General features: G+C 44.9%; 1 protein-coding gene across 2 annotated transcripts in view; it reads left to right on the forward strand.

The window, feature by feature from the left end:
• Nucleotides 1–12,355, forward strand: part of TFG (trafficking from ER to golgi regulator) — a 29,513-nt gene extending 17,158 nt beyond the window's left edge. The window contains exons 3-8 of one of the 2 annotated variants that reach the window (XM_040424939.1): nt 3,350–3,433; nt 7,090–7,239; nt 7,323–7,490; nt 8,761–8,892; nt 10,932–11,030; nt 11,572–12,355. In XM_040424939.1, the coding sequence (XP_040280873.1) occupies nt 3,350–3,433; nt 7,090–7,239; nt 7,323–7,490; nt 8,761–8,892; nt 10,932–11,030; nt 11,572–11,939 (1,001 nt within the window). In that variant the 3' untranslated portion in view covers nt 11,940–12,355. The remainder of the gene's footprint in view (nt 1–3,349; nt 3,434–7,089; nt 7,240–7,322; nt 7,491–8,760; nt 8,893–10,931; nt 11,031–11,571) is intronic. The other variant, XM_040424940.1, reaches the window with a different exon arrangement.
• The last annotated feature ends 4,260 nt before the right edge of the window (nt 12,356–16,615 follow it).

Here is a 16,615-nt window from a genome sequence, read left to right on the forward strand (position 1 = left end):
AGTGTGAGTGAAGAGCTTGCTATTACTCACGTTCCATGGTCACCCGCCTGCTCTCACAATGCTGCACTGGATCCTGACGTATACACATAGTCAGGACATTTTAGTTCACTGGCGCTGCTACTGGGCACTGATGGCTAGGATGGGGAGTGGGGGAACTGATGGCAGTAGGGGGAGCAACTGATGACATGGGGGAGCTGGTGGCATTGGAGGGGGAGCTGAAGGCACTGGGGTGGGGGAGTGGAGCACTTGGGCTGATCGCACAGGGGGGAACGAAGGGTGTTGGGGACTGATGGCAGGGGGTCTGAGTTAATTCATTTTTTCTTATTAGAGTACTCTATTAATCGTTTACTGCAGCCCTACTGTGAATCATTCCATCACATTCAACATTGCAGACATCTCCCAGGGAGTGGTACTGCCATAATGACAACTGTAAAGGGGAACTAAAGCCAGAAATACAGACAAACATAATCTCCTTATGTGTCTGTTATTTACCCTTGTTTTGTCAGATATCACAATTGCAGACCATGAAAAATAGAATAGGAAAGCAGTGCATTGTTGTCTCAGGCTGCAGCCATGTCCTCTCCCCCTCTCCTGCTGGTACACGTAAGGCAGGAAGTATAGGAGGAGGCATCTGGGTTTACATAACTTTTGTCACGCACTGCGAGAGTGGCCATTTTGTTGGAAGGATTCTCCTAGTTAGTAATAGTACAAAATAGATTTGGTTACACCATGTGGAACTGTAATAGACCAGAATAATAAATGTATACAAATCAGAAAATGCCTGTTGTGAGGGAAACCTTCCCATCTGTCAGAAATGTATTAGATCTTCCCCTCTAGTGACAGTTGACATTACAGGGAGATGGATATAAGAGGAGGGAACTACAATTCCCAGCATGTCCAGACTTGTTATAGGGCATCAGTGGTCATTACATGGAGAGGGATAATATTTGACAACTTGGGGCTCTTTCACACTTGCGTTGTCCGGATCAGTCGTGCACTCCATTTGCCCGAGGTGCCCGCCGGATCCGTAACAACGCAAGTGAACTGAAAGCATTTGAAGACGGATCCGTCTTCAAAATGCGTTCAGTGTTACTATGGCACCCAGGACGCTATTAAAGTCCTGGCTGCCATAGTAGTAGTGGGGAGCGGGGGAGCAGTATACTTACCGTCCGTGCGGCTCCCGGGGCGCTTCAGAGTGACGTCAGGGCGCCCCACGCGCATGGATGACGTGTCGCATGGATCACGTCATCCATGCGCATGGGGCGCTCTGACGTCATTCTGGAGCGCCCCGGGAGCCGCACGGACGGTAAGTATACTGCTCCCCCGCTCCCCACTACACTTTACCATGGCAACCAGGACTTTAGCGTCCCGGCAGCCATGGTAACCATTCAGAAAAAGATAAACGTCGGATCCGGTAATGTGCCGAAACGACGTTTAGCTTAAGGCCGGATCCGGATTAATGCCTTTCAATGGGCATTAATTCCGCATCCGGCCTTGCGGCAAGTGTTCAGGATTTTTGGCCGGAGCAAAAAGCGCAGCATGCTGCTGTATTTTCTCCGGCCAAAAAACGTTCTGTTCTGGAACTGAAGGCATCCTGATGCATCCTGAACGGATTTCACTCCATTCAGAATGCATGGGGATAATCCTGATCAGGATTCTTCCGGCAAAGAGCCCCGACGACCGAACTCTATGCCTGAACCCAACAACGCAAGTGTGAAAGAGCCCTTAGAGGGTAGCACTAACCTGGCGCACACAGCACCAGAGCCCCGCCCACATCATGACATCACTCAGGTCCTTTTCAGGTCTATCACCACTTCTCTGCACTGCTAAGCCAATGCATAATTGGGGTGAAAGGAAACTAGCTGTAGCGGAGGAAGCAAGATAAAAAGGCTGGGAGGTTTACTGAGAAGCTGACTTACATTGTGTTTCACAACGGATCCGTCTCGATCAGCATCCCATGGCGCACACAACAATGCTGCTTGCAGCATTTTTGTGTGGGTCATGGGAATGCAGCGGAGTGGAATGCATTCTGGTGTACTCCATTTTTAGTTCAGTTTTGTCCCCATTGACAGTGAACGGAGACGAAACTGAATCCTTTTCCTCTTGTATTGTGATCCTCTGACGGATCTCAATAGTGAAAAGGAAAACGCAGATGTGAAAGTAGCCTAACCGTATTTAACAGCTTTCTGCTGCAGCTTTCAGATGTCCATGTAGAAAGTTCTACAGCTAACCTTTGCAGAGCAGGTTAGGCTTCATTTTCTTGTTTTTCAGGGCTAAGTCTACATTCACAGTAGTGTTGTGAAGCTAGTAGCCCGATCCGACGGGCTGTTCCAGCATGCAGCGGTATTTGTCCTGCCAAACCAGGCATTTATGCCTGAATAGCAGCCAGATCACCACCGGATCCCATTATATAGCAAGTGGGGATCCGGTGGTGCATGGTCATTGCCGGATATGGTAGGCTTTGGTAGCCTGCTCTTCAGCCAGATCAGGATACCGTTTTCCAAACGCAACTGTAAACTGAGCCATAGTGGCCCTTTATAAACCCGCACACACAATCCTGCGAATTTCCAAAGGAACCTCCTGTGCGCTAACTGGAGTGTTATATCGCTGCTGAGGCCGTTTCAAGCTTCTGGCAATGCCGGATTACAGAGAGCCTGCCGGGGCCCTAGCCCTAGTGTGAAACTAGATCTATGAATGGATACTATAGCCAGGCCTTACACAAATCTCCTGGATAGCCCGTCCCTTTTATACTGTACTAGTATTTGATCCTATCATTTACATTTAGGTTTTAGTTGCTGGGGCATTGCTTAGTGACTTCCTTCCTTCATGCCTGGAATAGATTGCTTCAGTCGTAATGTACTTTTCATTATTGTGAGCAAATACTGTGCACATGCCACATCATCATCCAGCGTGGAAATGTAAACTAACCAATATTCCCACAAGGTGGAGCTAGCAGGATGTGCCGTTTACAGATGGAGCGGCGTCCCAGCGTGTCTGGTTGGCATGTTATAAATGGGTTTTATTGGGGGAGGGGGGATCCTTGTCTGACCTCTGGGGGACAGTGGCCCAGAATGGTACAGGATGTATTGCAGGAATGTAGTAAGTGAATCGGAGATGAGCTCCTATTAGGTATCCGGGTAGGAAGTATTAGTTAGCAGTAGGACAATCAGTTAGACATGACTCTTTGTATTTGGAGGTGCTCTTCTTACGTCTCCTTCAGATCTAGGACGTTCAGCCACGGCTACAATTTGCTTTTAAAATCTAACCTACGTTTCTACTTGTTAATATGTTATGTAAATGACAATGTTTGCTCTCTGTTAATAATCGGTGTACTGTTTTTTGTCTACAGATGGAGACCTTATAACTATTTTTGACAGCTCCGATTTATCGTTTGCCATACAATGCAGTAGGATTTTGAAGCTGACCCTGTTTGGTAGGTGGTGGCTTACTGCAACATTTCTAGTTTAGACTTGTTATAACGACTCCCTTCAGCCTTATGACATACCTGCATTACTATTCCTAATACTTTCATCTGACGCCACATGCTGTGTCACAGATTGAGCCTCTGTGCTGTGACCAGAGGTATTGTGTGCTTCACCTGGATATTCAGAGCATTATTATACTGCTGGAAGATCAGCCCCATAGGAGTTAGGGCTCATGCACACAAACGCATTTTCTTTCCGCGTCCGTTTTTTCTTTTTTTTTCTTTCTTTGCGGACTGTATGCAGAACCATTCATTTTAATGGGTACGTAAAAACAACAGAGGTTCCTCAGTGAAAATTCTGTGTCCTTCTGTCCGTTCCTCAAAAAAATAGAACATATCCTATTATTGTCCGCATTACGGACAAGGATAGAACTGTTCTATTAGGGGCCAGCTGTACTGCTCCGCAAAATACGGAATGCAAGCGGATGTCATCTGTATTTTTGGCCGATCCTTTTTTTTTGTGGACTGCAAAATACATAGTCAGTTGCATAAGCCCTTAGGAGATGAGAGGACAAGCACAGTATCGTGCTGCAGAGAATTATACTACAGGGTTACACTCCTCATACACTAAGCCATCAGTTTATGATCCTTGGGGCTCAGACCTTTGGGACCCTCATTGACCTTGAGAATGGAAGAGACCCAGCAGCTAGTGAATGGGGCTGGCAGCACCGCTGTGTAGGAAAACCCAGGGTCATACCACCTTCATTATAAGCTTCAGTAGGTCCCAGAGGTTGGATCCTCACTGATCGTAGCAATATGCCATCTTATTACAAGATCGGAATACCCATTTTACATCATTTACTTAGTGGCACGGCCTTCCTATTTATTGAATGATAATTTGCTTAAAAAATTCTAGTTAGTAGGTATATGTGTAGTAAGGGTATCGTTTCTACAGATTCTAGTGATATCAGCTGCTCACTGGAGGTCCAGGTGCCAGACCCTAGAGCGATCATCTGATCACTGGGCAGCCAATTTTAAAGGGGTTCTCCCCTGATTAATGTGAAAAACGAATATAATATAGTACACAACAGTCACTTTCAAAACCTGCCCTGTACTTCACATAGATCCAGTGATCTCCCCATTCACTGTAAGAATTGCTTTGCTAGATCTTCAGACTGCAGCTCAGGAGGCGTGTCCCTTTCCAGGAGGCGTGTCCTTTCTGCATCAGCTCTCTCTTTGTAACGGCCACAGATTGCAGAGGAAGATCATTCTGTGTAGGATATAAAAACAGGCGCTGATGGGGATTGAGGAAGTTGCGGTAATTTCCAATTGTTGGCTGCATTTACATGCAACAGTGATGGGTAATATGTGGGAATAAGTGATCGTTGCGATGATTGCTCACCCCCCCCTTACTGCTTTCTTGTTCGTTGGCAGCGCACCCAAATTACAAAGGGCTATATGCAGCCGACAAACTAGGAGCTTTGGTGTCTCATGAATGACGCATACGCCCAGGAAATGAGCTGATTTGTCAGGTGATGCGCCCATATTTATTGGGAGTGAGCATTCAAATGAACGGTTAGAATTTTCCTGAGTCCTACCACTGTCTTTGCCATATCCCTAGGAGCAGCTTAACAAATGTCATAGTCCGTGACCACCTCCTAGATGACTCGAGAAGAGTGAGGGTGGGGTCTTACAAATGGCTCTATGGTTGGGTTCTCCTGTATGTGACTCGTTCCACTACTTTGTGAGACCCTTACACAGTACGAGCTCTCCTCTCTTTAGAAGAGAAGTACAAAGGAACCATTTTCTGTTGTCTGTCAAGAACATCAGTCATAAAGATCTGGTTGGCGGTGGGAGTTGGAGCTGACCATACTTATTTAACTCAGTAGGACGTGCACATGACCATACACAGACTGAACACCAGAGGGTGCCATTATAACAAAGTAAAGGGAATGTCACAGTTGGAGCCGTTTTGTAAATTTTTATAAGGCCTTATTCACACGTCCGTTTTTTCTTTCCTGATCTGTTCTGTTTTTTGCTGAACAGATCTGGACCCATTCATTTTCAATGGGTCCTGGAAAAAAACGGACAGCTCAATGTCTGATTTTTTTTTTCAGGACCCATTGAAAATGAATGGGTCCAGATCTGGTCCAGATCTGTTCAGCAAAAAACGGAACAGATCAGGAAAGAAACAACGGACGTGTGAATGGACCCTAAGGCTGTAACTTTTTAATTTTCAATGGCATAGAATATAGAGTTAAAAACCCCTTTGAGTGTCCAGTGGAGCACTATTGGTCTGTTATCACGAGAGCCTGTTTCACTAGTGCCCTTCATGCTTTTTACCACTTCAGTCAAAAAAAATATAATAGAACCAAAATGAACACTTTTTACATTATTTAGTTGCCCTTGCCATATTACCGTATGTGCTGCTGCAACCAATGAATACATCCTTCTACCAATTGTACAGTTTATAGACACCCATAGTACTTGGTGCTTCATGAAGACGTCCGCTCTCCATATGCCCTATTAGTAGATATAAAAAGATCTTTTCTTCTTACTGTCACGAGTACATCATATTTTGGGGGGTGGGAGATTGTCCAGTAAGCACATTTGTATGGATAAGGACTAATGGCCTGGTTCATACAGAGTTCTGCCAGTAGGTGGTGGAAGATCCACGTTGTCCACGATCTGTAGATCCTGCTCCAATATACATGTGACAGTAGTGCATGATATCCTTGTACAGCGGCCCCTCTTTATGGCTCTTTTTAGTGTACTGTAACATAATATACACTATACTGTGTATGTGCGTGTTCATTTTAATCCATTTAGCTCAGCAGCCTTCAGTGTCTCTTACAGTTGCATGGATGTATTTGACAATTGACCCCCATTATTTAAAAGAATAAGAAATATGTAGGCAGTATGCTTTACAGTGCGAAAAAAGGTAAAGTAAGACCTGCTTGGGCCATTTTGATTATATTGATGCCAATGCCACACATCAATAGGAACTGTGACCGAACCAGCCCATCCATGTATCAGACGATCTAATGCATAGGTATGCTGGAGCCATTGGTAGTGAGCAGCTCTGGCTCATGGAGGGAGGTGGTCTTGAGTGGTAGGACCCCTCGCTCTTTACTGATACGCGCTGTATGTGTTGCCTTGCGGACACATTTATGTTGCCCGTATGTTGTGGATCTTTTTGGTGCACATTTTTTTCTGATTGCCTCAATGCTTTCTGCAGTGTATCACAATTGTTCTCTCTTGGCATCAAGTTTTCTAATTATATCAACCAGATGTCTACAGAGAAACCCGTACATACTCTGAACTCAGAAGACGCTTTTTTTATTTTTTTATTGTTGTCCGCTTCATTGCTGAAGAAGTATATAAACCAGATCACTTAATTTTAAGTAACTTAGGATAAGATCATTGATGCAGTGTAAGTGCCTCTGTCATCTATAAGGCGTCTGCACAATTCTGTGGTCTAGTTAAAGGCGTTGCCCAGCAGGTATAACTTTATATTTATAAACTGGCTGAAAAAATAAAAATAAATATATATAAAAAAAAAGATAGATATCTATCTATCACACTCACACTCTGCTTATCCTGACATGTGCCTGTTCATACCTGTTCACTCCTGCCATTAATGTGGTTTACTCTCTTGTCTTCAGTTAATGGACAGCCTCGACCTCTAGAGTCCAGTCAAGTGAAGTATCTCCGGCGGGAGTTGATAGAGTTACGTAACAAAGTCAATCGTCTGTTGGACTGTTTAGAGCCACCCACCGAACCTGGGATCCCAAGTAGCAGCATACCGGACACAGGTATTACTGGTTCATTATAGTGTCTGCCAGAAGACAAGATCATTGCTCGATGCTCAGGTTCTTTTGTTGCTTTAATGGTACAGAAACTGTAGATGGCCGAGAAGAGAAACCTGCTGCCCCTGACTCTTCAGTCAAGCCTTCTACCCATGTTATGGCTGCCAGTATGTCTGCCTTTGATCCACTGAAGAATCCAGAGGAAATCAACAAAAATGTCATGTCGGCCTTTGGACTTGCAGAGGACCACGTTTCAGGTGAGTTTGGATTGTAATAGAGCTGTTAATGTAATTTATATCTTTACATTTTATAAATGTGTGTGTGTGTGTGTGTATATGTATATATATATATATATATATATATATATATATATATATATTACAGTACATTTTTATCAACTTAGATGTGCTCTGTTTCTAGTTAGTACAATTTGGGTTTAGCTCGATTGACTGACCATAGACAAAAGGAGAAATAAAAATGCTGTAGGTATAAGCAGTGTGTCCCATGCGGCCCTCTAGGATCCCGACAGGTCACACCTTGAAGGCGTTGTCCCACACAGCGGCTGACAAGGAGTTGGCATTTCTCTTATTGGCCCAGTGTCTTGATGTTGCAGCAGCTCCATGGGAAAGCCTGTGGACTTCTTTTAATATTAGACTACTTTCACACTCTTGTTTTGGCCGGATCCGTCATGGATCTGCAGAAACGGATCCGATAAAATAATACAACCGCATGCATCTGTCATGAACGGATCAGTTTGTATTCTCTGTAACATAGTCAAGACGGATCCGTCATGAACTCCATTGAAAGTCAATGGGAGACGGATCCGTTTTCTATTGTGTCAGAGAAAACTGATCCGTCCCCATTGACTTGCATTGCGTGCCAGGATGGATCAGTTTTATCAAGCGGGCAGCAATACGCTGCAAGCAGAGTTTTGGTGTCCGCCTCCAGAGCGGAATGGTGACTGATCGGAGGCAAACTGTTGAAATCTGAGCGGATCCTTATCCATTCAGAATGCATTAGGGCAAAACTGATCCGTTTCGGACCTCTTGTAAGAGCCCATGACGGATCTCACAAACGGAAAGCCAAAACGCCAGTGTGAAAGTAGCCTTACAAATATGATTGAATTAGTTTCACTGTATCATTTATTGGAACGTGTAATTTTCTCTGTGGAAAATCCCCAGCACAAGTTTGCTGATGAGCTCTTTGGGCTGCTTCCACACAGTGTTTGATCAATGATTTTCATCAGTGATTTTGAGCCAAAACCAGGTTCAGAAACACAGAACATTATACTGTATGAGTTTTTAAGCTCTGCTTCTTGCTTTGGCTCAAAATCAAACACTGTGAAAGCAGCCTAATACTTTGCATTTGAAAGATATATGCAGTGATAGAAATACCTTTAATACGCCTCTGTACTCATAGCTGCCCATATGTGTTGAGGTTTTAGTAGAGGAGTTACTGGACAGTTGTATTTTACAGTGCGACACTTCATGACATCTATGTACATTCACACTTGTCCTTTGTGCCTAGGTCCACCCAGTGCTCCTGTAGAGGAACGTTCCAGTACACCAGACAGTATTGCCTCTTCCTCCTCTGCTCATCCTCCAGGAGTCCAGCAGCAGCAGCCATACCAAGGAGCTCAGCAGCCAGGTCAGATTGAAGGTCAGCTTCTATATTTAACATGTACCTTTCTCTTTAAAGGCTGTGGGCGTTGAATATGATTTTATTAAAACCTTTGGATGGTTTGGCTTCTGCATCATCTTGGTTTTGAAGCCCACCTCTGACCTGCCCTTTTAAGCTGCTTTTTGACCACTTCAAAGTTTCATGGATTTCACTTTAAACTGCATTCTGCAGCTTATGTGTACTGTGAAACATAGAAGCTACAGAAGCATTTAAAAAAATAAAAACCTATTACAGAAATTGTTTTAGCCCAAAATAAGTCCATAAAAAATGCTCAAAGGTGTCCATAACCTTTTTATATACGTATATGTACTGTTTTATGTCTTTGTATCCTGCAGTAAAAGGTGCTTAAATGAGAGGTCTGATTTAAATTTAAAACTCGAGCAGCCCCTGTAAGTGGTCTAAAATAACTAGAAGCCATACTTATCCGTTTTGTACCCTGCTGCATTCTGGCTGTGGCAGTGATGTCCCATGCCCACGTCACTCCTGAGGCCAGTGATTGGCTGCAGCTGTGACTTGTGTGCATAGAACATCACTACCGCAGCCAAGAAAACATACAGCAGCATGGAGGACTGGAGCACAGCGCAGGAACAGTCAGGTGAGAAAAAAGGGGAATACCATTTGTTTTGTTGTTTTAGACCATATTCAGGGAATGCCCAAGTTTTTATTTTGCACAGACAGTCCCTTTAAAGGGCTGCATGAAAGTAAGTAATACCATTATATTCTCCTATATCGCGCTATAAGGAATGTAACTATCCAAAAAAAAAAAAAATGACTTTTGCGGGGTGACAGAAGCCCTTTAAGTGCTCCTCTTTGTCAAACACCTACAGCATACAAAGACATTTTGCAATGTGCTGCATGGACGTTTTTGAAAAATGTGTTTTCTCTTTTTCTTCCTATTGAATTTAATTGGACCCTGTAAGTAGTACCTGTCCTGTGAAGGGTGGTCATAATGATATCTTCTCTTTCCACGTCTCTGGAGCTCCTGTGGCCATTTCTGACATCAGGCTATGCTGTACTAATGGCTCAGAGATTACATTCATTAACTTGTGGAGCCTGTACTAGTTGTTTGCAGAGTCTTTTTGCATGACTATTGATGTTGGCATTCATTTTGATCCAGCGCTTTCAAAGCCAAAAAGGAACTGATAGCCTAACAATCTCTGCGGAGAACAGTTCCTTGGTAAATCTGTATTTCTCTGCCTTCAGAACATGTTTTTCATGCACAGGACATTATATTTGTGCTTCGTAATAGGAACACGCCTGCTTGCATTTCCCCAGAGAGACTGATTATGTAAGAAGAAAAGGACATTTTTTTTAGTGCTCAGGGCCCTGACATTGCAGCTCTCTAATTGGTATGCAGTTCTGTTCTAGATCGTATCTTGGGGACTGCTTCATGGACCTGTGTATTTCCACTCATCCATACATTGAAGTCAGTGCTGCAGTATGGATAGGTATAAATTACTGCACAGTCCTGTGTGGTCCAGCACGTTGATGAGAGAGATTCAGCATTTTATGTCCAGTCTGCAGTTTTAAAATCACAGCTGTCCCTTTTAAAAGAAGAGGTCATGGCTTCCATCTGTAATGTCTGGGAAATGTTTGTGCGCTAACTTTACAGATACTACTGTGTGCAGTTCAGTAGAGACAGGATAACACCTCGTTCTCAGCAGCGGTACTGTGACTGATCCTTCGTGTCGCCAGTCTGTTTATGTGGGTGGGATGCCATCGGATTCTGTTCTCGTTTGGAATGCTTTACAGTAAATCAGTAATCCGATATTAGCCCACGGAGACTGCACGAAAGTATGTTAAGCCTTATTTCACACCTTAGTTATTTCCCATTGCCCCCAGCAAAGCATGTGCTATTCTCATCTATCCTCTTTATGAATTGTCACTCCTTCCCAGAGAGCTAAAACAATGGATTATGAAAATGCTCATAAATGTTAAAACTGGAGGATACATATTTTTGTTGTTTGCTTGAAAGGCAGCCTTACAATAGCCATATTAATATACGTTTACTTTTGTAGGGCAAATGTATCAGCAGTATCCACAACAGCCCGGGTATCCAACAGCTCAAGGTCAACCTCAAGCTCAGCCCCAGCAGCAGTATGGCATGCAGTATCCCGGTAAGACATGTTATCATATAAGGGGGCTGTCACATTGGCAACGCTAGACTTCTTGAAGTCAAGTATATTGTGTTCTAACCATACACTACATCCACACTGTGCATTGTAGTGTATGGTATTCTACAGCAAAACATTAAAGATGGCGAGCTATGAAACGTATTCCGGCGCCTGGATCTGAATGATTATATAAATGCATGCAATTTAAAAAAATGAGTATAGCTACTGTGTAATTCAATAAAATCTAGCAGTATACCGCCACCTGCTGTTTATTGATTTCCTTATCTCTCTGTCCACTTTGCTGAGGTGGACGCCGCACATGCTCAGTTCCATCCTTCAGCTGGAACAAGCCCTGGCTTTTTGAGCTGCTAGGTTGAACTAAATCTAGCCGACTAATTAATTAATAGGAGAGATCTGGATCCATGTAAGGTACAGGGCTGGCTATAGCTCTGTTAGAAAGAGATTGTCATGCATTATATGTCTGATTTTAATGTCAAATGAAAATCATGGGATAACCCCTTTAATGTGTGCTTATATGTTCCAGGTTACAATCAGCAAACAGCCCAAGCGGCTCAGCAGTTCCCTGGTTACAGTCAGCAAGCTGCCCAGGCTCCTGGCTTTCAAGGCCAGCCACAGCAACTACCAGCCCAGGCCCCTCAACAGTACCCAGCTGGCTCCTACCCACCACAGACCTACACTACACAGGCATCCCAACCTGCCGGCTATAATGTCCCTCCTGCTTCTCAGCCTGGAATGGCACCAAGCCAACCAGGGAGCTATCAGCCTAGGCCAGGATTTACCCCTCCACCTGGTAGTACTGTAACTCCTCCTCCCAGTGGGCCTAACCCATATTCCCGTAACCGTGCCCCATTTGGTCAGGGGTACGCCCAACCAGGACCTGGATACCGATAAATTCACCTCCATTACCAAGGCAAAGGCTGCTAAATCTCTTTCCATCCCAACAGACTTCAATATTAAGCTTACAATTGTAATCATGCTTCAGACAGCAGAAGAAAAGCATTTTGTGCTTTTCAGTGTTGTATGTCTTTAGTGGAGGAGAAGACCCCAAATCATTATCTTTTGCTTTTGATTGTATCTGCTCTCTAGTTGAAATTTAAATTGAAAAAAATAAAAATCCAAAAAGCAAGTGTTTGACAAACTAGTCAGCCTTGTCAGACCCCTGAAAATATATGCTAATGAAACCCTCACTTTTTTGACTTGTTTTTAATGATCTGATGTGTCCATATAGAGCTCTTCTGAGTTATAAACTAGGTATTATGTACACATTCTAACACACTGAAGCCTAATAAAATGTTCAGCTCATTTAATCTATGGTTGCGTCTGAATAAATGGTGTCTTTACTGAAAGTTGTGCTTCTGTGTCAGGCTCATTAAAATGGGGACAAACTCTGCACCTCTGAAGATGAAAGGCACCAAGTTCATAACAATTGTGGAAGATTTAGTCTATAAAAACCGATCCAACTAGGCCGTGTGACCGATGTACCGTGACTTCACATCGAGACGTCCTCTTCTAACCGCTGATCCTGAGGATGGGTCATCAATATAAATTACCGGATAACCCCTTAGTTACAGCAATGGTAAACAGCCCGTTCACAGGGGATGATTACTTGTGCAATTGCTCATCTTCTTAACAATTCGGTAGGAGAAAAAAGACTTTTAATTAGGATTATTCGTTCACTTGTCACACCCTTGAGGTTACTGGAAGACTCCACAAGGAGAGAGATGTTCTTACCTGCAGCTCTCCTACACAACCCAGGAAGTAAAGAGTTTTTTTAGCCCCCTTCCTGAATATTGCAGCTAGGGTTTTAGTATGTCATTAAGGGACTGATTTGTTGCAATTTCTGCAACCGAAAATCCATTCCATACATTTCACTGGGGTTCACCCTGCAGCATGCACGTGGTTCTGCAAAAAAAAAAAAATCTGCTGTCTGAACTTAAAGGGGTTGTCTCACTTCAGCTAATGGCATTTATCATGTATAGAAAAGTTAAAGGGTTTCTATCACTTCGTATGACATATTTAGGTGTCAGACACTAGCGATCTGCTAGTGTCTGCTCTAACAAACCATCCTAATATGATAGGCTTTGGGGCAGCCGTTTTGCTAAAATAACTACTTATATCTATATGCTAATGAGCCTCTAGGTGCTATGGGGGCGTCATTAGCACCTAGAGGCTCCGTCTACCTTCATAAACTGTCGCCGCCCAGCGCGTCCCTCCAGCCCGCCCATCTCCTGCTGAATGCGATCCTCTCCGTGCGCGTCTCTGTTCTGCGCATGCACAGTGAATGTCTGACCGCTTCCCTGCTCAGACATCTCCACTGCGCCTGTTCCTCGGAGCACTATGATGTCATCGGCGCAGGCGCAGTGGAGATGTCTGAGCAGGGAAGCGGTCAGACATTCACTGCGCATGCGCAGAACAGAGACGCGCACGGAGAGGATCGCATTCAGCAGGAGATGGGCAGGCTGGAGGGACGCGCTGGGCGGCGACCGTTTATGAAGGTAGACGGAGCCTCTAGGTGCTAATGACGCCCCCATAGCACCTAGAGGCTCATTAGCATATAGATATAAGTTGTTATTTTAGCAAAACGGCTGCCCCAAAGCCTATCATATTAGGATGGTTTGTTAGAGCAGACACTAGCGGATCGCTAGTGTCTGACACCTAAATATGTCATACGAAGTGATAGTGTCTTGTATTAAAGGGTTTCTAATGTATTGTGATTGTCCATATTGCTTCCTTTGCTGTCTGGATTCATTTTGTCCCATCTTGTTATACACTTTTAGTTTCCAGAAGTTATGACCCCACTGCAATCCAGCAGCGGTGGCCGTGCTTGCACACTATGACAGGAGTCAGCAACCTTCGGCACGCCAGCTGTTGTGAAACTGGGAATTGTAGGCTGGGAATCCCTGCTATAGGCAAAGGCTCCAGACTATGTGTGCTCCCACGGTCCCGGCCAGCAGAGAGGCTGTCCCCTTTTTCCTATAGTGTGCTAGCACGGCCACCACTGTAAGCGCTGGAAATGAGCAGTATGTAATATGATGGAAAAATGAATCAGTCCAACGAAGGAAGCAATATGGACAATCACAATAAATTCGTAAGTGGCTTGTATTAACTTTTTCTACATTTTAAATACCATTTGCTGAAGTGACAAAACCCCTTTAAGCTGGCTATACCATTAGATGTATTTTGGTCAAACTTGTTCATGGTATGGGGATCGGACAACCATCTAAATTGTATGGGGGCTTCCTGACTTCCCCAATGGCAGATGTTTGGGGAGGGAAGGGTCAGTCACGTTGGATTTCAGCACACGTGATCCCTTGTTCTCAAGGAGCTATGGGGTGTTTGGTAGCATTCCCCCTCCAAATCACAACACATGCATCCTCAGCTTGGTATATATATCTATGGCGGGATTTGGAGAGAACGGTTATTCAAGCTGCTATCTCGTGTAAGCTGTTGGCAGGCACCAGTACAGTACTTGTAGTACAGCTGAATAGAATTACAGTATATACAGTAAAGGTTGACTGCAGATCAGTACATGTATCACAGGTTGATAGCACTACAGTATGTGTATACACAGTACAGGGAGACAGCTGAACACTCCATGTAGGACAGATGAATGGCAGTACAGTCCGTGTAGTACAGCTGAATAGAATGACAGAATATACAGTACAGGGAGACGGCAGACGAGTACATGTAGGACAGGTTGATAACAGTATGTGTAGTACTTCTGGATAGAATTACAGTATATACAGTACAGGGAGACAGCAGAAGAGTACATGTAGGACAGATTAAGGCTACTTTCACACTTGCGTTCTGGGTTTCATTTAAAGGCACCGTTTGGCCTCTGTTCCGCTCAGCAGGCGGACACCCGAACGCAGCTTGCAGCGTTTTTGTGTCCGCCTGGCCGTGCGGAGCCAAACGGATCAGTCCAGTCTTACAATGCAAGTCAATGGGGACGGATCCATTTGACGTTGACGCAATATGGTGCAATTTCAAACGGATCCGTCCCCCATTGACTTTCAATGTAAAGTCAGGAGTCCTCTATTAATATACCATCAGATCAGAGTTTTCTCCAATCCGATGGTATATTTTAACTTGAAGCGTCCCCATCACCATGGGAACGCCTCTGTTAGAATATACCATCGGATTTGAGTTAGATCGTGAAACTCTGATCCGACAGTATATTCTAACACAGGCGTTCCCATGGTGATGGGGACACTTCAAGTTAGAATATACTGAGAACTGTGTACATGACTGCCCCCTGCCGCCAGGCAGCAGGGGGCAGACCCCCCCCCCCCCCCCCCTGTATTTAACTCATTGGTGACCAGTGCGGCCCCCCCTCCCTCCCCAGTATTAAATGTGACCAATGTAGCCCCCCTCCCTCTATATTCATTGGTGACTAGTGCGGCCTCCCCACTCCCCCCCCCCCCCCCCCTAATTAAAATCACCCCCCCATCATTGGTGGCAGCGGAGAGTACCGATCGGAGTCCCAGTTTAATCGCTGGGGCTCCGATCGGTAACCATGGCAACCAGGACGCTACTGCAGTCCTGGTTGCCATGGTTACTTAGCAATTTTTAGAAGCATTATACTTACCTGCGAGCTGCGATATCTGACCGGCCTGTCGCTCCTCCTACTGGTAAGTGACAGGTCTGTGCTATAGGCAATGCGCCGCACAGACCTTTCACTTACCAGTAGGAGGAGCTCCCGGCCGGTCACAGACATCGCAGGTAAGTATAATGCTTCTATTTATTGCTAAGTAACCATGGCAGCCAAGACTGCAATAGTGTCTTGGCTGCCATGGTAACCGATCGGAGCCCCAGCGATTAAACTGGGACTCCGATCGGAACTCTCCGCTGCCACCAATGATGGGAGGGGGTGATTTTAATTAGGGAGGGGGGGAGAGAGGGGAGGCCGCACTGGTCACATTTAATACTGGGAATCCGCACTGGCCACCAATGAATATAGAGGGAGGGGGGGCCGCACTGGTCACATTTAATACTGGGGATGGAGGGAGAGGGGCCCACACTGGCCACCAATGAATATAGAGGGACGGGGGCCGCACTGGTCACATTTAATACAGGGGAGGGAGGGGGTCTGCCTCCTCCTGCAGGCACCTGATCTCTTACAGGGGGCTATGATTCGCACAATAATTGTGCGGATCACAGCTCCTGTAAGAGATCGGGTGCTGCCAGGCAGCAGGGGGCAGTCATGTACACAGTTTTTAGTATATTCTAACTTGAAGCGTCCCAATCACCATGGGAACGCCTCTGTGTTAGAATATACTGTCGGATCTGAGTTTTCACGAAGTGAAAAATCAGATCTGTAAAAACCAGTTATGCAGACGGATCCGTTCTGAACGGATGCAAGCGTTTGCATTATAGGAGCGGATCCGTCTGTGCAGACACCAGACGGATCCGCTCCAAACGCAAGTGTGAAAGTAGCCAAAGGCAGTACAGTGCGTGTAGTACTTCTGGATAGAATTACAGTATATACAGTACAGGGAGACAGCAGACAAGTACATGTAGGACAGGTTGATAACAGTGCGTGTAGTACTTCTGGATAGAATTACAGT

The sequence above is a fragment of the Bufo bufo genome, chromosome 3, assembly GCF_905171765.1.
Source record: "Bufo bufo chromosome 3, aBufBuf1.1, whole genome shotgun sequence".
NCBI lineage: Eukaryota > Metazoa > Chordata > Amphibia > Anura > Bufonidae > Bufo > Bufo bufo.